Source organism: Pelodiscus sinensis, chromosome 5 (assembly GCF_049634645.1).
Source record: "Pelodiscus sinensis isolate JC-2024 chromosome 5, ASM4963464v1, whole genome shotgun sequence".
In the NCBI taxonomy this organism is placed as follows: domain Eukaryota; kingdom Metazoa; phylum Chordata; order Testudines; family Trionychidae; genus Pelodiscus; species Pelodiscus sinensis.
The window spans coordinates 15,330,011-15,355,488 of record NC_134715.1 but is presented as its reverse complement, the minus strand read 5'-3'; the positions used below and the strand labels follow the sequence as shown (position 1 = coordinate 15,355,488).

At 47.1% G+C, this 25,478-nt stretch overlaps 2 protein-coding genes across 17 annotated transcripts in view; one reads left to right on the top strand and one right to left on the bottom strand.

Moving 5' to 3' along the window:
- Positions 1-5,062, top strand: part of FAM13A (family with sequence similarity 13 member A) — a 335,143-nt gene extending 330,081 nt beyond the window's left edge. For 10 of the 11 annotated variants that reach the window (XM_075929587.1, XM_075929584.1, XM_075929583.1 and 7 more), the window contains one exon: positions 328-5,062. In XM_075929587.1, coding sequence (XP_075785702.1) covers positions 328-454 — 127 coding nt within the window. In that variant the 3' untranslated portion in view covers positions 455-5,062. The remainder of the gene's footprint in view (positions 1-327) is intronic. The other variant, XR_012904023.1, reaches the window with a different exon arrangement.
- A 10,217-nt stretch (positions 5,063-15,279) lies between these two features.
- Positions 15,280-25,478, bottom strand: part of LOC102463931 (putative E3 ubiquitin-protein ligase HERC3) — a 114,534-nt gene continuing 104,335 nt past the window's right edge. For all 6 annotated transcript variants that reach the window (XM_075929572.1, XM_075929569.1, XM_075929573.1 and 3 more), the window contains 2 exons: positions 24,192-24,294; positions 15,280-16,814 (listed from right to left, as the gene is read on the bottom strand). In XM_075929572.1, the coding sequence (XP_075785687.1) occupies positions 16,606-16,814; positions 24,192-24,294 (312 nt within the window). In that variant the 3' untranslated portion in view covers positions 15,280-16,605. The remainder of the gene's footprint in view (positions 16,815-24,191; positions 24,295-25,478) is intronic.

Sequence of the window (25,478 nt, the reverse complement as noted above, 5' to 3'; positions counted from 1 at the left end):
CGCCCCGGGCCCCGCGCTTAAAAAAGCCCCGCGCATGCGCCGTGGCGCCACTGCGCATGCGCATGGTGTCACGGCGCATGCACCGTGGCAAAGGGGAGCCCCGTGGAGTTATGCTGCCCGGGGCCCCGCAAAACAGTCATCTGCCCCTGGTTGACAGGGAAATACCTTGAGTTTCACATCCCATGATTTGCTTTGTTTCTGCACCTTTTTTTCTTTGGTAGCTGAATACAAATGACATTCACCATGTTCCTCTCCAAATGACAAGTAAGGGAAGGGGGATAATAATCTTGCCAGAAAAATCTCACATCTCCTCCTTGTTTCTGTTAGAAACGTCCAGAAAGAAGATCGCACTCCCATGGCTGAGGAATACAATGAATACAAGCAGATTAAGGCAAAGCTGAGGCTGCTGGAAGTCCTGATCAGTAAAAGAGATATTAGTTCCAAGATTATGTAATGGAGGTGATTGACTTCACAGAGAGGCTAAGAAGAGACCGAGACAACCAAATGAATGCATGAAGAATGCAGCACGAGCCCTACAATGAGGGGCTTAGCAGCTCCCCGAGAACTGAAAGTCCAATTTTAGAGGTGGGAGGGTGCGGAAGGTTAGTTTATATCACTCTCTGCCCTTGGCGTTGTCCATTGACCACCAGGCCAGTCACCTAGACTGGAGTTGCCAGCAAGAGAGAAGTAGTGCGAGGCTCAGAGGCTGCCCTGAAGGTGCCCTTTGATTTGCTTGCCAATCCCGCCATGTTTAGAGGAGCAGAGTCGGATTGTCTTTTCCCAGAGAATATAGTGAGAGGCTGGCTTGTATGAATAGCCGTGAAGAACATTCCCCCTCATTCTCAACGGAGTGCCTTGTCCTGCAAAGCATGTCGGGAAGCACCGAGGCTGTTCTCTCCATGCGACAGCGAGCTCAGGCTCTCGGATTACCTGTGGGTTTGGTGGTTTGGAATTGGTCTTTTCAGTTACCACATGGTGTGTTAGAGGCTGGCTGTTAATCAGAGCCCTGCCCGCTATGTTGGCCTTCAGTGGGACTCTTCCCCGTGTTTGATTTTCTTACCAAGGTGTTTTCTAGCTGTCACTTTGCTTGGGTAGATGGTAGTTGCCTCTGACCAGACACACACTATTAAAGGAAGTTCAGCATTACAGTTAGGTGCATCTTAGCTGGTACTTTGAATTGTGACACTAGTACTGTGATTGGGCATTTGGATCAGATTAGAAGTGCTGATGGCAGCACTCTCAACTTTATTAGGTTTTAGTAGCTGAGATGTTCAGGTTTCTAATAAACAGATTGAATATCTGCCCATGTCAACATAGACATACTCCTGATCTTTCAAGGTCTAATATTGACATGAAATAATGAGCTGGACAGTCCATATTGCATGGCCCATAAGCTTTGTTCTTTTGTGCACTGAAATGGTAAAACCAAATTAGGGATGTTAAACTGCATGTAATCAGCTAATCGAGTAGTTGATAGAATTTCCATGGACTACTCAATTGGTTGATAAGGGGGGAAACTGCAGAGCCACAGCAGGGTTAGCGCCTGGCCCGAGGAGCTAACCCTACTGCAGCTCTGCCTTTTAAATGTATTAAGAGCTGCCAGGCTCTTAATACATTTAAAAAGCAGGGGGGCTGGAGGCGTGAGAGCTGGGCGCGAACTGGAACAGCTGATTCCCGGCTCACTCCTGGTCCCTCTCCAGCTGCATCTTTGCTTTTTAAATGCATTAAGACCCTGACAGCTTTTAATACATGTTAAAAAGCAGAGGTGCAGCGTCTGGGACTGGGCATGAACCTAGAATCAGCCGATTCCCAGCTTGCGCCCAGTCCCCTGCATCCCCTCCCCTCCCCGACAGCTGGGTTCCCCCCAGCACTTTTAAGCCAGCTCCCACCAGCTCCTGCTCCCCGCCCTTGCTGCCCCTCTCTCATAGAGGCAGCATGGGGAAGGGTCGGGGGGAAGACTAGTCAAGCATAAGGTAGTTGAGCAGTGACTGATCAGCTAGTCACTTACGTCCCTAGACCAAATGGACTGCAGCACCAAGTGTGAATTGTAGTGATGGGGATATAGAACACAGTGAACTCGTGGTCTTTTCTTCCTGATCATAGCTGTACATATTAATATATTGGAGTAGAGAGGATGCTTCAGGAAATCAAAAACTTTGAGACAGATTCTGCCCTTGGAAGTGTGTGAGTCTCAGTCCAGAAGTGGAACGTGTAACACTCAAATCAACGTGAACAATGTTCAGAAAGGAAAACGTGAATGAATTATAGACAGGGATGCTTATATTAGACATTTGCTATTCTGAGGGGAAATGAGCTCAAAAACGGGCAAGGTTCTTATTTCTGTTGTGCTGAGCCATTGGGCTCCTTTATTCCTTGGATCACCCTCAAGCCTGAATGTGCAGCTTCACACAGCCCAGGGAGAGGCCCTTAGTTGGAACTAGTGCAGACTCCTTGGGTGGATTCATCCCTGCTGCGTACTGGTGGAGCCAACCAGTGTACTTCCTCCGGCACGCTGATCCCATTGGAGCCAGTGGATATTGAGTGCAGGGATTGCACTTGACCATGTGTGGGTCAGAAGGCCTGGGAAGCCTGCCTGTACAGAGAGCTCAGTGTGGAGCCAGCCCCATGCCTACACACAAGGACAGTCTGGCTCCAAGATACTTGACAGTTCATATTCCTCAAGCACATTTTCCCCGCATTGCTGTAGTTTTCCGTCCAATGGTTTCATGTCCATGTGCAGAATGACTTGTGTTTTATGCGCCAATATGGAGGTGATGTATCACATGGCAAACGTCTTTCTGCAGATGGACAGTGTGTGGCAGGGGAAGGGCTGAGGGGTTATGTTGTGGGAGGGGGCTCAGGCCTGGGGGTTTGGGGTGCAGAGTGAGGGCTCTGGGGTGAGGCTGAGGGAGAAGGGATTTGGGTACAGGCTTTCCTGGGGGAGAGAGGACTCCCTCGCCCAGCCTTCTCCCCACTGCAGCTTGGGACAATGTGAGAGGCCTCTCCACAGGTGTTGTAGCTCCAGGCATGGCCAGGCTGGATGGGGGCCAACAAAGGGGCACCAGTCCCCAACCTCAGCAGCTCTGGGGCAGCTTCCTGTTAAGCCCTGGGAGAGAGGCACCTCAGCCTGTGAGCCCCAGTGCGGAGCTGCAGCAGCCAAGGGAGAGGCATCCTGGCCTGCTGACCCCGGCACAGCGCTGCCAAAAGCTGCCATGGTGAACCCTCTCTCCCCCAGGGCTTAAAGCCGCCCCCCCCCCCCCCCCCCCCCCACACACACACACACACCGCTATTAACAGGAAGCTGTGCAGCTTAGAGGGAACTTAGGGACTCGGGCATCAGACAGCGATAGTGAAAAGTAGCACGTTAAAGATAAAACCGGTTAAGTGCTGTCTTTTTTCTTTTGCTAGTCATCAGATTCATTGCACTTAGGGAGATTTTCCAGGTTGTTCTTCATCAATCACATAATTATCTTCTCCACCCAGAGCAATAACGACGTAGGAGAGATAGAAGCCTGTTGTTTGCAAAGGTGGCCTTTAGTTTTTGGGTGCTCAGCCGTGGGCCTGAGTTTTCAGGCTTCCATTGTTCTGGGAGTTTTAGGCACTCAGCATCTCTGAGAACCAGGCCCCAGATGTGTCTCTATGTAGGCACACAAATGTAGAGGCTACTTTTGAAAATGGGGGACCAACTGGCTGACCACAGGATGTCTAAGGGCTCCAGCAAATGACAGTGGTGCCATTGTGCTTCACACCAGCCATCTGCTAGTTGAGAGGGCACGTGGGACGGTTGGGTGTGTCGGGCATAACTCTTTAACATGGCAGTAGTGTTTAGTAGCAGAAATGATAGGGCTAAAAATGGCTGCTGGATTCCTGAAAAATCAGTTCTGCTGGTTGCCTTTGTACTGGAGGCTTCAGTTAAGTGAAGTGCTGAAATTTTAGTCCTGCATCTAATCCTGTTGAAATAAGTACATGCTTGGGATTCAAGCTTGTGGCTATTGTTTCTGTGAGTAGAGATGGACTTAAGCACAAACATTTTGCTGAATCAGGGCCTTATTTCCTTAATACCTAAATTACTGTGCTCTTGATTAGTCACCAGTGTCCAGAAGCCTTTATGCAAAACTCCTGAAATCACAAAGAATACATTTTGTTGTTTAAAAGCCTACTTTAATTGTGTACTGATAATGAACTGTTTTGTTGCCTCTGACAATTCTTGACCAATAGCAAAGGATTTTGTTTTTAAATTGCTAAGACTAAGGTTTTCTGACTGCCTCGCTACCGCTGTTTACACATGGCATTGGTATGATTTCAATTGCCTTTATATAAATTGTAAGTATGATGGTGCACTTTATAGAGATTATATTTTTAAAGTTTGAAAGTTAATAAAACCTCTATAGTCAAAATAGTACTCTAAATAGCCTTGTCTAGGTCTCTGTTGTTAAAAATAGGGTTCCCATATTTGAACCTTCAAAAAAGAGGACACACGCCGACTCCCAACCCCTTCTGCGGCCTGTTGCATGGGTGCCCTGTAAGCCCGAGCTTTAGGAATCAGAGGTCAGGAGCAAACCCAGCTCACAGGCCAGGGACTCAGGTCACAGTGTGCAATGCATTGTGGGTATGCCAATTAGCACCCTGGGGAATGCCTGAGCATGTGGAAGAGCCGGGATCTCCCGGCTGCAGCCCCTAGAATGCAGCTCGGGGGCTCGGCTGGGTTCTGTGCTTCCCTCGGGCGGGGCAGGCGGGCTGCTCCGAGGTTCTATATAAACAGATCTAAATTTGTTTGGAAAAGAATGAGCAGGGCAAAACCCGGATATTTTTAGATATTTAAAAAACCCTGCCAGACGGAGATTTAAGGACCAAAAAGGAGGACATGTCCGGGGAAAAAAATGAATGTATGGCAACCCTATTAAAAAGCTGTTCGTTAAACAAAACCACAAAATGAATATCCCCTGTTCCAGCTTAATTCCATGAAGTCTCTGTACCCCTGCAAACTGATTGAAAAGAATTTTAATAAAATGTACTGCGATTCAGAAATTATCCAGGTACTGATAAACCCCTGCTATCTCCCCCCCCCCCCCAAAAAAAAGTCATGCAAAAATCTGATCATTGCTGTATTTTTTTTTCATTTCAGTATTCCATTGTTGTTTCACTTTCAGGCTCTCAAGTGTATTACTGCTTGCATGAATCATAGAATACTAGGACTGGAAGGGACCTTGAGAGGTCATCGAGTCCAGTCCCCTGCCCTCATGGCAGGACCAAATACTGTCTAGACCATCCCTGATAGACATTTATCTAACCTACTCTTAAATATCTCCAGAGATGGAGATTCCACAACCTCCCTGGGCAATTGATTCCAGTGTTTGACTACCCTGACAATTGGGAACTTTTTCCTAATGTCCAACCTAAACCTCCCTTGCTGCAGTTTAAGCCCATTGCTGCTGCTTCTATCCTCAGAGGCCAAGATGAACAAGTTTTCTCCCTCCTCCTTATGACACCCTTTTAGATATCTGAAAACTGCTATCATGTCCCCCCTCAATCTTCTCTTTTCTAAACTAAACAAACCTAATTCCTTCAGCCTTCCCTCATAGGTCATGTTCTCTAGACCTTTAATCATTCTTGTTGCTCTTCTCTGGACCCTCTCCAATTTTTCCACATCTTTATTGAAATGCAGTGCCCAGAACTGAACACAATACTCCAATTGAGGCCTAACCAGTACAGAGTAGAGTGGAAGAATGACTTCTCATGTCTTGCTCACAACACACCTCTTAATGCATCCCAGAATCATGTTTGCTTTCTTTGCAACGGCATCACACTGCTGACTCCTATTCAACTTGTGGTCCACTATAACCCCTAGATCCCTTTCTGCCATACTCCTTCCCAGACAGTCGCTTCCCATTCTGTATGTGTGAAACTGATTGTTCCTTCCTAAGTGGAGCACTTTGCATTTGTCTTTATTAAACTTCATCCTATTTACCTCAAACCATTTCTCCAATTTGTCTAGGTCATTTTGAATTATGACCCTATCCTGCAGATTAGTTGCAATCCCTCCCAGCTTGGTATCATCTGCAAACTTAATAAGCGTACTTTCTACACCAATATCTAAATCGTTGATGAAGATATTGAACAGAGCCGGTCCCAAAACATGTTTGAATGCAAGTGCATGCTTTTAATAGGTGTGAGGTGCTATACAAGTATCTACTTCACATAAAAAGAGTAAGTTATTAGAAAAAGATAAAATATACTTCCATGGAGTAGAACTGGCTTCCCATGGCTGAAAAGGCACTTGTCCTTTTGTTTTTTCAGGAACTTGTGGTTGCAGATTACCAGATGGTAGCATAATAAATTACTGAGGTTAATGTAAAGATGATGATGATGATAATAAACGGTATAAATATAATGGGTAAGACTAAAAAAGATTAAGATGGCAAACACTTGTAATTTTCACAGATAGCTTTTATTTTTATTCTGTTTTCTTTGGAGTAAACAATCATTTACTAGATGTTAAATATGATGTAACTAAAACATCTTATCTCTTGTTACGGATCAGTTTTTTATTACACGTATGTGCAAAAATTCATAAGTGTCATCAAGTCATGGTATGAGGCCTTGGCTATGTCTACACTGGCGGGTTATTGCTCAAGAACTTCTTGTGCAAGGAGTCTTGCGCAAGAAAACGTCCACACTGCCCTGTGCGAGTTGTGCTTTTGCACAAGAGCATCCATGGCAATGTGGATGCTCTCTTGTGCAAGAAAGCGCCGATGGCCATTTTAACCATAGGGCTTTCTTGCGCAAGAAATTCCTGCCGAGCATCCACACTGCCCTCTTGCGCAAGAGAGCTTACACCTGTTAGAAAAGAGCATCGCTCTTGCGCACATAAGCCCTCTCTTACCACTCCATCCTGTAAATCTTCTTGCGCAAGAGCGGGTGGGCAGTGTGGACGCTCTGTGGAAGAACGGCCGTTCTTGCACAATAACCTGCCAGTGTAGACATAGTCCTTGTGTCTGAGAGAAGCTTGCTTGCTGTCCAGCACCTGTAGTATATAATGTGGGTAAAAAGTAAGATCTCACTGTGCCTGCTTCTATACAGATCTCATGTCTAGGTTGTAATGGAAATAGCTGGTTAGAAGTTAGAGCTTTATTTGTAGCCTTGATGTAATATTGTTTAGATATGGTGTTTGTTAAATACGCAGAGGCGCCTGGTGCAGCAGTTCACATGCTGCATACTTGTGGCATGGATTTTGTTATACACAAGACTGGCATTAGCTTTGCAGGCGATATGCAGAATGGTACTATTAGCATATTCACGTTTTCTATCCTCCAGGAATTTGGTGAGAGGGTCCACAGCAATTTCTGAGTGTCTTATTGATGGGGGAGGAAAATTTGGGTTGGTGGCCAGTGATTGGGGGGAGTGGAATTTGCACATCGTTATTCATTCTACAGGGGAAAGTAGCTTTGCATTGAGGAAGAAGTGCCATATTTAGGTAGTTATCTTTAGCAATGACACTGTGCTAGTTTGGAGAATCATGCACATAGTTAACAGCTGCTCTGTTTACAGCAGCTAATGTTATGAATAATGTCTCATGTTCTGTGTATTTCAGAAAGTAAGTGCTTTGTACAGTGGGTACATTCAAAATATTTCTGGTTCTGGAGAGATTACTAGCTCTAGAAATATTCTCTACCTTGGGATCCTTGTTAGACGTGGCTAACAAGAACAAGAAAAAACCTTTTAAGTGCATTGACACTGTGTCCACCTCCTGCCAAAATCTTTGCAGTACAGCTAAATGCATAACATCGAGTGGTTCCTCTTGCTTTTCCACTAGGAGTCATTATTGAACTATAGGTCTCTTATTTTGGTAGGCAAGGGGGGAAATATCTAGGGCAACTTAAGTCCTGTTTGTGCATTTAGGGGGTGTTTTGCAAAGCAGCCTCAGGGAGACAGGCACCCAACTCCCACTGAAAGTCGTCTAACATCCTTAGGCACTACTGGAAATTTCATCTTTCATCCACAACTGCCTAATACCGACTTCCAGGATCCAGGACTGTAAAATGACATGATCCAGGCTTTTCAAAACCTAATATTGGAGCAATTTTTTTAAAGTTCATTTCAGCCATTTTCCATTTAATTTTAAACATCCCTATGGTAGCATTTGCAAACTGAGCCTTGCAGCTGCATGCTAGTGCATGCAAACAGAACGAGAGTCTTAATCACTTTGCAACAAATCTATTCGCCTATTCTGCTGAGCATTTACGTTCACTCAGCTGGGATATTAGCAGTTTCATTCTATCTCAGTGGTGAATGCATGAGAGGTGGAGAAATCACCCACCTTCCCTTGAATCAGCGTAGTTAAAAATATTTTTTAAATCTATGGGGTGAAATCCTGACCCCACTGAAATTAATAGGAGTTCTGCCATTGATCACAGCAGGACGAGGTTTTCACCTACTATACCCGAGCTGACAGTGCACGATTTCTCTTTTTGGGAGCCAGGAGGAAAACTAAGCAGAACTAAATATGTATTACCTCTTCCCCCATCAAAAAGCTGTAATTGTCAGCTAAGTCAACCAAGAATCCATTTACTTCTGCTGTTACCTTGCATTTTCCACCAAGGTTGAGAGCAGATTGTGGTGGAAATGTATGGGAAGTATACCCAACATTATTATTCATTCTTCCATATATTGCAGACTGTTATTTTTGGAGGGCAAATTAGCCTGGAATGTGGTATCAGAGCACGAAGGAAAAGAGGTCATTGTAGCCACATGTTTTATAGGACGGTTCTAAAAACAAAGGATGACAAAGGGTTGCATTCTTTTGGGTAAAATAGATTTCTCCCTAGGGAAACCATCATTGCATCATTTACTTCTTTATTTTTGGACAGGAGATTTAGGGGATTATCACATTAGCTTTATCCATGAAGGAACCATATACTGTGCTAGCCTTGCACTGATGTATTTTTGAAGTGTCTTGTCCTTGGCTGAAAGAATTGTAAAAGTTCTTGGCCTTGTACATCTGCATATCCAAGCTATTCAAGATGGCATCCAGGACGTCAAACTCTGTCCAGCCCGTATATTATCTGTTCTGTGTGACACGGTGTTGAATGCTTGCTACAACTTGTATGTTCAAATGATCCTTGTGCCCACTTGTGCCTCTTTGTGGACTTCTGCATGCATTGGTGAACCATCTTTTATTGTGTGTGTATGTATATGCATAGTGAGGCATATATTTACACAAATGATTGTGTGAGCCAGTGTGCACACACATTTGATTTTGGAGTTCAGAAGCCAGGTGCATGGCTAGAGAAATCACTTTGGCAGACTTCACTCTCTGTGTGAAAGCAACTTCATAGCTGACTCATGCAAATGAGATATTTAATAAATAATGAAATCTTAGCCAGTGTGGGCCCGGTTCTATGTTTACATGATTTATGTGAACAAAATGTATTTGAATCTATAGTGTCTTTTCAACGTAAAATGATTGACAAATGTTATGTGTACATTTTTGTACATGATTGTATTTTGTATAAAAGAAAAGGAAATAAAATTATTTTGACTGCATGTTTCTATCATCCTTGCCGACTGCATGCCACTGAATGTCTGTAGGAATGAATAACAAAAGGGACTGGTGCCACAATCAACAGACTTGGTTACCCTCATTAGGATTGTTTCTGGTGAAGATTATGGATGAGAAGAGGAAAAAAGCAACTGCACCCAACTCCAGGGGTAGATACTATACCCGGGGGTGGGCAATAATTTTTGCCTGGGGGCCACTTAAACATTTTTTGAAATAGCCCTGGCCACTGATTGGTCTGGGGTGGGGGAGCATCCTTGCCCCCCTTCCCACTATGCATCCATGCCCTGGAAGAGGGTTGGCATGCTCCCACACCCCCAAGCCAATCAGGGCCTGGGGGCGGGGGAGCACGGGAGGCATCCCGCCCTGTGAGGAGTACGTGGCCCTTTGACGTGCTGTGGGCTCCTCGCAGGGCAGGGGCCGGGCGAAGGAAGCTTCACACAGCTCCCCAGACCCTGATTGGCCGGAGGTAGGGGAGTGCACTGCACTTCAAAGCGCCCTGTGCTTCTCACAGGGTGGGAGGCTTCCTGTGCTCCCCTGCCCCCAGGCCAATTAAGCTTTGACACGCTGCTCGCAGGGTGGGGTCAGAGCAAAGAAGGCTTTGGGTGCTCCCCTACCCCCAGGTCCTAATTGGCATGAGGGCGGGGGGGGGGGGGGGGGGGGGGGGAGGGGCAGCAAGGCCTCCATGGCCAGGATCCATCTGCTTGTCGGCCTGGATCTGGCTGCGGAGCCCTTTTGCTCACCCCTGTACTATACTCTTCTGTGGTGAGGGCCTTGCTGTGTTATGTCCTGAGCTAGGGTGCTAGCAAATAGCCCTGGCATTTGGTACAGATTACCATGGGCAGAAATAAATGTTATGTACGTCCTGCCTCTGGGCTATTTGATGGTTTGGTAAAATAAATTGGGGCCATTGGAAGTGCTTGTAGATGAGGGGCAGCACATGGAGCCATCGCTGTACGTGCCAGCTGCTTTCAGGAGTGGTGCAAGGCCAGGAGTGAACCTGCCTTAACCCCACTGCTCCATCACCCGGAAGCCATTTCAGTTAAGTGGTGCCCAGCCACAGCCTGCTTCCTGAACCACCTCCTGCCCCACATGCGAGTCCCCCTGCACCCAAACTCCTTCCCAAAGCTTGCACCCTGAAACCCCTCCTGGACCCCAATCCCCCACCCTGGGCTAAGTCCAGAGACCATCCTGGTCTGAACCCCTTGGCCTGGTGAAAGTGAGTGATGGGGATGGAAGAGGGATGGAGTGAGCAGGGTGAGGCCTCAGAAGGGGTGGAGTAGGGTCTCAAGGGACAGGAAGGAAGTGGGGCAAGGGTACTTGGGTTTGAGGTAGGTCTTACATTGAAAAAGTGATCATGTGGTTAAAAAGATTGGAGGCCACTGTTCGTCCTGCCATTATTAGACTGGCACCTTAGTCCGACCCAAAGCGAACCTGGTTCCTCCCTCACACTTAGCCTATTTGGCCACCAGGCTAATGTAAGCAACAGACTAGTAACTATGCCAATTAGTGGCAAGAGTGCATGGGGTGTCTATGGAATGGGTGCTAACGCCTTTGCCATTGTAATTCTTAAGAAATGCAGCGTTGCCTTTTCCCCCCATAAAGATCCCATGGGCAATATTAATTTGGAACTTACCCAAAAATATGCTAAAAGGAGAGGTGTGTTAGAGAAGAACAAGAAGCGAGTGATTAACTGGTAAACCAAATAGATGCACACCTACTACTTCAGTCCACTGATGAGGTTCTTAGCAGTACTGGTAAGTTTGCCGGCTTCAGTTGCCCTGGAAGCTGTTCAAAGCTTGAATGGGTCATTCAGTCCGTTCTTCAGCTTGCAGAGAAGTTTCTCCAGTGATAAGAAATAGGACTGAAGACAAAATAGAGACAATACAGCTGCCTTCTTGTATCCTGTGCCATGGCTTGTATTTTCTTGGTCTCAAACACAGGGATATGTAAAAGCAGAGTCTCTCCGCCCCCCCCCTCCCCGACTCATTTGTGTACCCTTGTATTCTCTCAATGGCTTCACTGTAGAGCTGATTGAAGGCATCAAGCAGGCTAAAAAAGAGTGCTGAAGCCAATCTGTCAGGGGCAGTCACACAGCTACAATGCAGTTTTCTTACTGTACCTATAAAGTTTTTCCTGTGGGATGACAATGATGTCATCAGTAGCATTCTCTCAAGCTGTGGGGCAGCAGAGTGTCACAGGTGATTAATCAGCCCCTTCTCCCCAAGTCAGTCAGCTCCGTGCACAGAGCTTCTGTCTGGGTGGGAAGGCTAGACTGGTCATCACTTCACACTGGCCTCTGACAGCCCCCTCCTACCCCTTTCCCCAGTGCTGGCTGCTGGGAGGAGGGTGTGTGAGGCCTCAGAGCATCCCTTCTCCCAACAGCCCCCATATTCCGCTGAGTTTTTAGCCCTACTGCAACTGGGGTTGATCTTTAACAAGTAATTGGATATTTGGACATATTAAAAAAAGCTCCCTAGCCACACCAGTCCAACGGCACAGAAATCAGAGCCAAACCACTTCAAAGACTACAATGGAGGCAATGCTGGTCCCATCCTACACACTCCTGCAGAGCAAATGAAAATATTTATCCCAGCTCCAGCATCGAAAGTGACAAAGTGAAAGGATTTCCCTGCAAATAGGCCAGGCAACCAGCCTGGCTTAGCAGAGAAATCTTCTGGGAGCTTAAACACAAAAAGGAAGCTTCCTGGAAATGGAAACTTGGCCAGATGTCTAGGAAGAGTATAAATACATTTCTCAAGCATGCAGGGGTGTAATCAGGAAGCCCCAGCCCTGCTGATGTGGGGGGCAGTTGCCCTGGGACCCGGCGATTCAAAAGGGCCCACAGCTCCTGGCTGCCACCACTACTTTTGCAGAAGTGGTGTAGCCAGAGCCTGGGCCATTTAACTCACGCTCAGAGCATCATGTGGTGTGGTCTGGGCAGCTGTGAGGGTTGCCTAGGGGGGAGGTGCACTTCAGGTGGCGCTCAGGGCAGGCTGCCTCCAGCTCCACCCCTTCTGCTCAAGGACCTACCCCTTTCAGTAGCATGGCGCCTCGACTCCTCCCCCCTCCGCTCCCCCTCCCCCCGACTTTGACCAAGGGCCCAATCAGAGTTGCAGTTAGCAAGGGATGACACAGGTAAGATGGGGTTCTACAGGTATGTTAGCAACAAGGGAACATGTGGGTCCCGCACTGGACAGGGAAGGCAACCTAGGAACAAATGAGGTGGAAAAAGCTGAAGTACTCAATGCTTTTTTGCCCCCAGTGGTGAAAGACCAGGTTAAGAGTAATTTGGCAAAGCTTGACATACACACCCGCCCAGGGGGCCAGATCTAATGTGCCAGAGCGTACTGGGAGAGTTACTGAGGTGGTTGCAGAGCCGCTGGCCATTATCTTTGTGGAGATCGGGAGAGGTGACTGAAAAGGCAAACTTAGTGCCCGTCTTCAAAGAGGGGATGGAGGCGGAGCCAGGCTCACCTCAAACACTACAAAAATCATGGGGTAGCGCCTCAAAGACTTGATTTTGAAATACTTGGAGAAGAGGGAAGTGATCAGGAACAGACAACAGAGCTTCACCAATGGCAAGTTATGCCTCACCAACCTGATTTCCGTCTATGGTGCTATAACTGGCTCTGTGGCTATGGGAAAAGCAGTGGATGTGACATAAAGCAAAGCTTTAACTACAGTCTCGCATAGTATTATTGCTGTGAAGTGAAAGAAATATGGCCTGCATGAATGGTCTGTAAGAAAAGAAAACAGGCTAGGTTGTCAGGCTCAATAAAGGCTCCATGTCTAGTTGGCAGGCGATATCAAGCCGAGTGCCCCAGGGAGTGGTCCTGGGATTGTTTTTGTTCAACGTCGTCATTGGCTGAGGGAATGGATTGTGCACTCAGTAAGTTCACAGATGACACTAAGCTGGGAGGGGAGAGGTAGATATGCTGCAGGGTAAGGATCAGGTGCAGCATGATCTAGACAACTTGGAAGATTGGACCAAAAGCAACCCGATGAGGTACAACAAGGACAAGTGCAGAATGCGATATGTAAGAGGGAAGACTCCCAAGCATTGCTATAGACCAGGGACTGATTGGTTAGGCAGCCATTGTGCAGAAAAGGTCCTGGGGAATTACAGAAGAGATGCTGGATGAGAGTCACAGTGTGCCCTTGTAGCAGAGCAGGCGAATGGCATATTGGACTGCAATAATAGAAGCAGTGCCAGCAGATCAAGGGAACGGATTATTCCCTTTTATTTGGCACTGGTGAGGCCACATCTCGGCTGTGTCTAGACTGGCAAGTTTTTCCGCAAAATCATCTGCTTTTGCGGAAAAACTTGCCAGCTGTCTACACTGGCCGCTTGAATTTCCGGAAAAGCACTGACGATCTCATGTAAGATCGTCAGTGCTTTTCTGGAAATACTATGCTGCTCCCGTTCGGGGCTTTTTGCGGAAAACCGCGTCTAGATTGGCCACGGACGCTTTTGCACAAAAAGTGCTTTTGCGGAAAAGCATCCTGCCAATCTAGACGTGCTTTTCCGAAAATGCTTTTAATGGAAAACTTTTCTGTTAAAAGCATTTTCGGAAAATCATGCCAGTGTAGACGTAGCCCTTGAGTACTACATCCAGTTTTGGACAGAAAGGCTGTGAAGAAATTGGAGACAGTCCAGCAGAGGGCAACAGAATGATTAGGAGGCTGGGGCACATGGCTTATTAGCAGGAGCTGAGGGAACTGGGCTTATTTAGTGTGCAGAAGAGTGAACGGGGATTTGAGAGCAGCCTTCAACTTTCTGAAGGTGGGTTCCAAAGCAGATGGAGAAAGGCTGTTCTCAGTAGTGACAGATGACAGAAGGAGCAGCAATGGTCTCAAGTTACAGTGGGGGAGGTCTAGGTTGGATATTAGGAAAAACTATTTCACTAGGAGGGTGGTGAAGCACTGGAATGGCTTACCTAGAATGGCAGTGGAATCTCCATCCTTAGAGGCTTTTAAGTTGGGGCTTGAGAAAGCCCTGTCTGGGATAATTAGTTGGGATTGGATAGATGACCTCAAGAAGTCTCTTCCAACCTTAATCTTTGATGATTCTCTGTCCCACCTTATCCATGTTTTCAGCAGTTTGGACTTTTCCAGATTGTAATGACAGTAATAGACAATACAACAGCCCTCTAATGGACATCAGACGTTCTTTCCCTTGGGTGCAGGAGCTCTGGCCTGGGGAAATTCCCATTTGCACACAATGCATCACCAGGATTAAAGAAACTGCTATTGGGGCTGATACTCAAAACAACATTTTACAGAATTACTTGTACATTGGCAGCAGTCTGCCAATATCAATGGTAAGCACTTCTGCTGCTCTCGTCTGGTCTGGTCTGGGCTATTTGGCCAATATGTGCTTTGGGGGCAGAGACTTTCACACTGTTCAAAGAAGCTCTGATTTCTAGGAGGGAAGGTGGGCCTTTAAATGCTCCCACCACATAATTGAGTTGTCTGCTCTATATTACTGGTGCAGCTGAAAGGAAGCTAACTAACATGCCTCTTTGATGCAGGAAGGAAGCCATTAGTTATAGCATGTACAAATAAAGTCACTTAGTGTGGAGGAAAAGACTAAGGAAGCAAGCAGATTTGAGAGGCGTGAGAAAGATTTACTCTTCCATACAATGCTCCTCTCCAAACTGGAAGCCCACATCAAATATTTCCACCCCTTCCATACCTTCAAACAAAAAGTTGTGAAGCAGTGAATTAAACATCAAATTTATTGCATAATACGGAACTATGTACACGCACACATAGAAAATTTACATTTGCTATAGCTGAATATTTGTCTTTAAATCTGTCTTATAAACAGGCATTTAAATCAATACATTTAAAAAGCCCCATGCTTACAACCTTTCGTTAGGGAAGTGCAAAGTTCAATACTGCAAATCAAACATGGAACATAAATAGTCTGTTCTATAAATGTCCATTCTCCAACAGTCATGAGTTTAAAATTCGATTTACACATATTCTTGGGAAATGAGTGATTGTTCACCATTGTAACTGATTATGGAGCAGAAAAAAACAGAGAGCTCATTAATCTATGGGAAATGGATAGTTAATTCATCCGCTTCTCTACCATTCATGTACATTTCAAACATGATCAGCAAAAGCTTCATAACAAAGATTGCCATAAGTCCCAGAATTTAAGGGTGACACGAAGTGTCAAGTAGAAATGTTGCACTAAAAATCCTGATTTCATCTGATTCCAAACATGAACAAGCCTTCAAAAGTAGGTTCACATAGTCCTGTAGATTAGATTCTGATTCTTTGAAGTTGGCAGCTCACATTTTATCAGGATCACTTGCCTTTGAGGCGGGAAACTAGAACTAGGTTAACTACTAGAACTACTGCAGACTTGTAGTATGTGTTGGATTCGTAAGTGGAGCTTCTACCAAGCTACAAATTTCTACATTTTGTTTTTCTTCAGAACTAAAACAAGTGACCTAACCCTTTAAAAAAGGCTATGCCACAAAGACCCAATCAGAAGAAAAAACACATAATCCACAATCTGGTGCAAACGGAATGAGTGTATACCGTAAGAAGGGAGATCAGAGACAAGTGTTGCATAGTGCCCCCAACCCAGTACCTAACTGTTCTGGAGGGAGGAGGGAAATGGGGATGAAGTTTAGTAATTCTATGCAAGTTTGCACTGGGGAGAAGGGAAGGGTGGACAGTTTTTACAAAAAATCATTGTTTCACCCACAGCCAGGAATGCAAAGAGGAGCAAAGATCAAAGAACTTAAGATTGAAAGAAAAGGAGAGAGAAAGAAAAGGTGGGGGGAGAGAGCTGCAAGCCACTGCTAGGGGATAAAAACTACTCACTAAAAAAGAAGGCTGACCTGATTTTGTTTGCTGTGGGTTTGAGACTTCGGTGCACAGTGTCTCTGCTAAAATACCAGAGATGAGTGACTGGGACACACTTGGCCTCCGTGCCTTTTGATTCTAGTATTTTTATAAAACATTCTAATCCATTACGTTACAAAAATAACACCCCCTCCATTTGTTGTGTTTGTGTCTCTTGGCAATCAGGCCAAGCTAAAGCCTTCATAGTGGTCAATGGCTTGTGTAAGCCGCATGCTCAGGGTTTCCTTGCTGCGGTACTTGGGCAGGTCGAGAAGGTTATAGCAGGTATGAGCTACAGGCAGGTACTGCTCCCCACGCAGTGTGGACTGAATGATGATACGTACGCTTGACATGCCATAGATAGGGATGCGGTCACTGCCAGTCAGGAACACTGAGAGTAGAAAGGAAATAGACGAGTTAGAAAAGCATTGACACTAGCAGGCAAATCCCTATTCCCCTATCCTCAAAGAGGCTTTAAGGGGGGGAAAGCCCACACCCAACCTCACAACCTCCTTGCCTGAACCCTAATGCCTAGATGACCAAGGCACCATATGCTGTACCAATGGGGCAAGCGATTTAAGCTAGGCATGTGCGAGGGGAGGGCAGAAGATGTGGACTAAGGAGCATGCTCTAAGCACCTACTAGTCTGGACTCTAGTGTTGCTGGCAGCTATAGTGATGTTGCTATAAGATAAAGCAAACTGCAGGATTACTTTGACTATAACTAAGGGCCACACCAATCCAGAAATCTAAGACATCCTTCTTGCTTGCCTTGCTGGGACTTCCAGTGCTATGCAACCTAGAATCTGCTCCTAGACTTCGCACCCACTCCTCGGCAAGGCTGAAATAGCATCCAGTCTTCCAGCTTGGCCTACTGTAGGCAATCATGGTGGAGGACTTATGGCACGAACCCACAAGCTTGAGACGTGTAGGGGTCACTGAGGGTGAGTTTAGAGGAAATGGGGCGGCAAACAGTCACAGAGCAAAAGCAAGGGGATAGTGGGAGTCATGAAAGAGATCAATGAGAAAAACTGAGGCAATCAAGGGCCTACAGGCTCACAGAGAATAGGCTTATTGGTATATGAGGGCCGTGAAGGTGAGTATGAAGCCAAGGAGGTCAGCCAAGAATACAGACTAAGGCTTGATACACTGGGGCACATTTGTTCAAGAAAAAAAATATGAACACAACAGGGACATTCACACAAAGGCATGGAGGAACAGGCTAGATGTAGTGCCGCTTATATCAATGGGGTGGGGGAGAGGAGGAATGTGCAACAGTTGAGTTCATGGAGGATGAATTTCCAGGCAATTGGGCTCATGAATGTTTGGGAGTATGAAGGCAGTGAGACTGAGGGGCAAGGACCATCATGCTAGAGTGTGTGTGTGTGTGGGAGTTACACGTGAAAAAACTTTTGGCAGCAATGGGGGAGGGTACAGTCAGTGCACTTAGTGTGTGCTTAACAGTAATAGAGTCACACAGGGTAACAGAGCTAGGCTGGCAGTTTGGGGGTATGAGGAAACACTTTGTGACAATCTGGATCACAGAGAGTATGACGGGCTGTGTCTAGACTGCATCCCTTTTCCGTAAAAGGAATGCAAATTAGACATATCGCAATGGCAAATGAAGCGGGGATTTAAATCCCCCCCGCTTCATTAGCATAAAAATGGCTGCCGCTTTCTTCCGGCTCTGAGCTTTGCCGGAAAAAAGCGCCAGTCTAGACGCGGATCTTTCGGAAAATAAAGCCTTTTCCGAAAGATCCCTTATCCCTCATTTAAAAATGCTTTATTTTCCAAAAGATGCCTCGTGAAATGAGGTTTACTGGAGCGGTCAACAAAGGCATCCCTTGTCAACCGTGGCATGTCCAGACTGCCCCACTGTGCCGCCAAACAGCTGATCGGCAAAGCGTGGCGGCCATTTTGATGTAAATGAAGCAGTGATTATTTAAATCGACGCTTCATTTTCCTGTGTCGAATAACTCATCTACATGGCTCCGTTGACGGAGCCTAGACATACCCTAACTCAGTTCATGACAGTTTACAAATGAAGCAAGAATAAATAAGGAGAAAATATCCTGTTTGTTTTAGGACTCTGAACATTATTTTTGTAAAGTGACAAATGAATTCTTGTGCAATTTCATCTGCCTGTAATCTAACTTTTTATATTAACATCCTGGGAATGAGTGGACTTTTTATTTAAAGTTTTGAAACATCTCTATCTGCAACTGAAAAAGTAAGACCTGCCTAACAAGATGGCCCGTTGGGACCAGCAGAAGTGTTCCTGTATAGTTATCATTTCTATTTACTTATGTATATGAAGGTATGAAACTCTGCTATATGTTTGTATCTCAAACCTGTTGCATTGTCTGGGTTAGTGTAAATTACTTCTATGCTAGCTAGCCTGCTTGATGGTATCATTACAAACATATCTGCTTGGAAAAAGTACGCAATACCCTCATATCATGAATATAAAATGAGATCCCTACAGCTTTCTGAGGAGGTTAATTGTGGTAATTTGGTCAACAAACAAACGTAATAGCAGGGGTCCATCCCTGGTGTTAGAAAGAAGATAGCCTTAGTGATGGATTCAAATAATATTCATGGTGAAATCCTGAATGCTGCCGAAGTACACATATGGAGCATGGCAGTATAGCTCCACTAGGCAGTAATTAAACATAAAAGAAAAACCACAATTTGCTATAACCAAAGAAAAAAAGGAAGGAGAGGAAAGAGGTCACACTAAAGAGATAAAAAGGGTCGAAGGCAAAGTTGGAAATGAACTGTCTTATTGTGAGTGGAGGGACTGTTTAAAATATATTGGGAGGTCTAGGAAGGAATTTCATACTTCAGGCTAATTCTTAGATCTTCTAGCCACAAGCACATAATCACCAGGAAGCCTTTTGCTAGTAGATGCCAGGGCATCAGACAGTACACTACTTGCATGTACAGGTAGGGCCTTGTAACCCAGCGGAGTCAACAGGGGTGTAAAATCCCATTTAATTGTTTAATTAATTAACTGGTTAAAGGGGAGATAGGCAGGAGGGCTGGACTCCTCTGCCCCCCACAGGCAGGGGCTGCATCGGCTGGGCTGGAGCAGCCCCTGTCTATGGCAGACCCCAGCCTCCCCTGACAGAGCTGGAGTGGCCCCCTGCCCATGGCAAGTGGGGAGCTGCTCCAGTTAAGGCTAATTGATAAGCCTCACCCATTAAGGACAAGGCTTACTGGTTAACCAGATAAATACTGACATCCTTACGAGTCAACCCCATTCACCACCTTTTATAGGTAACATTCCAAAAATACCCAGGATGCAGGCCACAGCAAAAATTTGGCAAGCAGGATTTGGAAGATGATGTAGGGATTCCCTGGGAGTGACATTCTCCAGGATGTTGGTGTCAGTGCCTGTGCCAGTGAAGGAGGCATAGACTGCATCAGAGCTGGTGCCATGTGCTCCACAATCAGATAAGATCCCTTGTTGCCTTAAAGGTGTCCAGCGTTGAAGGGGGATCCAGATCCTCTTCAAGGACTTCCTGCTCAGAGGGATCCAACAAAGCCCAACTTGCCAGCCCTAGCCTCATGGCCCCAGCCTCAGTGGATGGCATTGGTGGCACAGTACAGTCCTGAAAGTGCCCGCCACGGGACATGCCAATGGATGGTGATTGGTAGCCTTCTTGGCCAGAGACTAGCCTCAGCTAGACCTGGCTTTCTTATGTGGCACCAGAGACAGAGTGGTGCCCAGCAGAGAAGCTCATCCTGTGTGCAGGGGAGGGATGCCGGTGCTCTTTCGGGCCTTCTTTATGAGGCACCAATGTGTCCCACACGGAAGGAGGCCAGCACACTATGCAGCGAAGACAGTGATGTCAGGTCCAGCACCAGGGATCGAAATTCTGACTCCATGAGCAGGAGTTTCAAATGCTGATGTCACTCTCTCTCGTCCGGGGCATGAAACTCCTGCCAACAGTGCACTTATCCACTAAGTGTCCTTCACCTAAGCACTTGAGGCAAGCCGTATGTGGCTCCCCTCTGGGCACAGGCTTGCCACAAGTGAGGCAATTCTTAAACCCCCGCTGTCTGCCACAGGGAAAACTCAGTCAAGGAACAAAAAACAAACAAAAGGAGGGGAACCCCCAACTGCAACTGACTACTAACAACTCTAAACAAAACACAGGTAAGAGAAATACCTCCTGTCAGGATGGTTAAGCACTGGAATAAATTGCCTAGGGAGGTGGTGGAATTTCCATGACTGGAGATATTTAAGAGCAGGTTAGACAGACACCTGTCAGGGATGATCTAGATCAGCATTCTCCAAACTACCAGGCCGCAGGGAAAAAATACCAGGCCTCAGCATGCCTGGTGGCTGCCGGCAGGGCCAGCCTTAGGCTGATTTGACTGATTCAGTCGAATAGGATCCCGTGCCCCTGAACCCAGAAGTGCCGGCGAGTTACAGAGCCGGGGGCCCTGCTCCACCAATATGTGGAGCTGGGTCTCTCCCCTAGCTCTGTCTGGAGCAGGCTCTGGCCCATCCCTGCCGTGCGCGGCTCCTCCTCACCGGTTGCTGCTGCCCATGTGTGGCGTTACACGTGGGCAGGGAGGACGCCCGGGCTAGATGTGACGTCACAGCCCGGCCTGGGATTTTAAAACTCCTCGGAGGCAGATTGCGGGGCTGCCTCCGGGTTCGGCCTCCGGGGCCTGAGCACAGACTCCGGCCCTGCAATGTGGAAGGCAGAAGGCAGGGAAAGGGCTTGTGCGGTGGCAGTGGGGGGGGGGGAAGGAGGGTTAAGGGGCTTGGGCAGAGGGGGAGGAGTGGAAGGAGAAGGGGCTTGGGAGGGGAAGACACCAAGGGACAGGGTGAAGGAGAGACAAATGCCAGGGGGCCAAGTGCAGACAATGAGGGAAAGGGCAGGAGGGGAGGTGTCAGTGGGAGGGCGGACAGGGTGATGCTGGGAGAGGAGAGCAGAGGAGAGGAGAGGGGAGGGGAGGGGAGGGGAGGGGCATTGGGGGCTAGAAGGGGAAGGTGCTGGGAGAAGGCTTGAAAGAAGGGGTGGGCATGAGAAAGGTGGGAATGGAGCACGACATGTGTGAGGGCACAGAGGGGCAGGAGAGGAATGGGGCAGAGAGTGGTGAGGGGGAGGGTATCAGGGAAAAAAGAGCAAAGGGGGCAGGGGAAGTAAGGGAAGGGGGAGGCACCAGGAGGGTGCAGGGCTAAGGGAAGGTGCAGGTGCCAGGAGATTCCGGGAGGTGAAGCAGAAGAGCAGAAACCTGCATGGGAGGGACCAGCACCAGAGGAGAGAGGCAGGACAGGTGTGTAGAGGGAGGTGTTAGAAGAGGGGTAGCTCACATGAGCAGAGTGGGGCTACTGGAGGAGTGGGCATAGAGGAGAGAGAAGGGCTGGTGGAGGGGGGCAGGTTTCAGGAAGGCTGAGGGCAGTGAGAAGGGCAGGAGTCAGGACAGCAGAGGAGGGTGAGGAGTTGGGGGGCAGCAGGCGCCAGGGGAGATGATGGAGCAAGGAGAGGAGACATGGCAGCAGAGAGAAAAGGTTTAAAAATATTTATTAATAACTTGGTATGCTGCCCACAGCCAGTTTGTTTGAGCCCTGCGGTGCAGTTTGGGTTTATGTGGGGATCAACATGTGGCTGGCGAGTGGGAACCAAAACAAAAAAGTAGTCAGTGTAATGATCTTCTGTTGAAATGCGTTTTAGTAGTTAAATTCTTGGACCGTCATTGCTCATGAAAAGTGCTGTCACATGGGTAGAAATTGGGTAAATATTGAATTTTATTAATATCAGCAGAACTGACTTAAATGGGGCCTGTGTGTTGTATAGTCTTGCCTTAATCTTTGTATTCATGCCTGTCAGTCTGAGAGAAGCTATTTGTATCTATTTGCTTGCATATGCAACCACACTTCAGTTGAGGCTCTCAGCATGTTCTGTAAGTATCAGTGTGGCTCCTGGGGCTTCCAAAGTTGAGTTGCTCTAGCTCATCCCTGACATGTGTCTGTCTAACCTGGTCTTAAATATCTCCAGTGATGGAGATTCCGCAATCTCACTAGGCCAGTGTTTCCCAAAGTATGGGCCGCGGCCCGGTACCGAAGAGTGGGACTGACCTGATCATATGTAGATCTCGGAGCGCTGCCCCACTCCCTCCCAAAGCATGAGTTAGTCCGGCCCGGGGATTCTGTTGTCGTCCTCCCCCCACCCCCCCCCACACACACACCCTCAAGTAGTTGCGAACTGTCTGGCTGGTAGACACACTCATGAAGCCTGAGCACATTCACCAGCCCGGCAGTTCAAAACTACAAACTGATACATCTAGTAATAATAAAACTTACCTAATGAGAAAATACCAGACATGTTATATGAACAGTACTGAAAAAAAAAGGGTTCCAACTAAAGTAAAAAGTTTGGGAAACCCTGGTCTAACCAGCTTTCTGCCTGTCTTACACTCCATTTATCCAATCCATATTCCTTAACTTGCTGGCATGAATATTGTGGGTGACGATATCAAGCTTTGCTAAAGCTGGCACTGGGGGTTTTGGGGGGACCAGAAACAACTTATTTGAATATTCATAATTTGATTAATGAATATGCAAATATGCAAGTGAACATTACAGGTCCTCCAAAAGTTTGTGAATAGATTTACTGGTCCCCGTGTCAAAAAGTTTGGGAACCCCTGGTCTAGATGGTGCTTGGTCCTGCCGTGAGGGACTGCACTTCATGACTTCTCAGGGAGTGGAAGGGATCTATTATACTAGGAGTCTATGATATTTTAGCATTAAGGACTAGAGAAAGGATTTAGCTGAAGGATTTTCAGGGATTCAAAGATCATTGTTAAGGTTGCTAAATTCACTTAAAAGTTCATGCTGACCAGGATGAAAGATCTGGCCTGATATTTGCAGCTTTGGCTTCTCCTATCAAAGCACGGTGCTTATGTGGTACACAGTAGATACGGCTGCATTATACGTCCCCCTACAAAGAAATTATTATTTTTTGCATTTTTCTTTTTCCTCCTTCACAACTGGAGCCTTGGAAAACTGGTTCACTAATACAACATGCTTTTAGTCAAAATTACAGTTATTTCTGGCCAGTAGAGAAAAAAATTGCAGTGTCTTTCTGACAATGCTAATACCATCCACCACCATCACTAGAATGGGACTACAGCAGAAATTCTCAAACTATGGGCAGTTCTCAAGCCCTGAACAGCTGGGGCTTGTCCAGAAGGGCTATGCACACCTGACAAGTGGGGGAATGGCATGACAGAGACAGCACAGTCTGACTCTGCTTCGGCTCTCCTTTCCTTTGCCCCGCTGACTCCCTCAGGTGGTGGCATGGGTCCAGCTGACAGCAGCACAGAAATAAAGAGGGTGATGGGATGCAAAATCAGCTGTAAAGTGTGACACTGACAAATGCCATTTTTACTTTTACTTCTGTGCTGCTGCTGGCACAGTGCTGCCTTCAGGGCTGGGTGGCAATATATGTATTTGGGAAGAAGGGAGCATAAGTGACTATAGACACAAAGAAGGGGGCACAACCAAATACATTTGAAAACCACTTGCCTACCGGGATTTTTAGTACAAAACTTAAAATAGAAGAGAAAAGAAACTGGAGGAAAATGGCAAAAGTTATTCTAGCTAGTGGATATTACTGAGACACCAACCTTTCCACTTTATCTGTGCAGCAAGAGTCAGTGCAGCTACTCTACATGTACACAATATAGCTGCTGTTCAAATCTGGGTCTACAATTTCCAGATGTGGCTAATACCACTGCAAGATACTTACAAAGAAATTTCTTCTTCTTTTCTGAGGGAAAGTCATGAAAGGTTTCCCAGAACATTCTCACTGTTGGGTGTGTAGCAGAGTAGTCCCCCTTGTAGACAGCACACTGTTAAAAGAGTCACAAACGTTTCCCTTATGAGAGAAAGGACTAACTTCCCCTTCCTTGGAATCCTAAGAATAAAAGCTGGTGATATGCTTTCAACATTTAATTGCAGGTTGGACCTGACTGGTCCTGAACAAGAGAATTTTCTGGACCCCGGAAAGTCCCTTGCCACTGACCCCCCCCAAACGCACTTCCTGCTCCCAATAGGCTGCCCCACCAGGCAACCTGCTTCACTCCCCCACCCAAATCTGGCTGGGCTGTTTACCCAGCTGCTGCCAGCTCCCTGGGTGGCCCAGGCTCCGGCCCAGACCCTGCTTGCTGCGAGTTGCCATAGGGCTCTGGCCCCAGCTCCATACTCCTGAGGCCCAATGCTCCTGGGGGCTGCTGGGGCGGGGGGGACCCAGCCCAGCCCAATACTGGGGAACTCTGGTCCCGGCCCTACACTTCCATGGGTTGCCAGGGGCTCTGATCCCAACCCCGATGCTGCCACGGAGCTCCAGTCCCAGTCCAGCACTGCCCCCAGCCAGGCTGCCAACCCTGTTGCCCCCAGCCCTCCGGCTCCTGGGCTTTCTGGTCCAGGAGCATCCATGATCCTGCTGGACCATGGCTGCAGCCGGACCAGAGTGTGCCAGTTTTCGGAGGTGCAAACTGTAATAAAAAGCACAGTTTAGAAATTCTAGAGCAACTGCTGATGTTCTAATAAAACCAATAATACGTGTGGAATGGGGAAAGAAACTAGATCACATGCTTATATTTAGAGAGTACAATTCACTGTCATGCAGTAGGGCAGCACAAGCCCTAAGCAGTACCCAAGTTCTACTGAAGCTTGTGGCCTTCTACTGCCTTCTCTGCCTCATGCTGAATTTCTCCCTGAGAGAGAGTTCTGTTTTCATATTCTCCACTGCAGGTCCGGCTTTAAGAAGCACGGGGCCCTGCATGCGCCGTGTGCCCAGGGGCCTGCGCATACATTGCGCGCCCGGAGGGGGGGAGGAGGGAGACTGCGCATGTGCTGCACGCCGGGAGCAAGGCCCCCTTAGGCGTGGGGCCCCATTCCGGGGAATCGGCCTAAAGCTGGCCCTGCTCCACTGAATTCAGACTTCAACCTTAAACAAAGATAGTAGAATTCCTTCTATACTGGCCTGTCAGTCTTTGTTAGAGGCAGGGCAGCTTAATGGTGATAATGACTT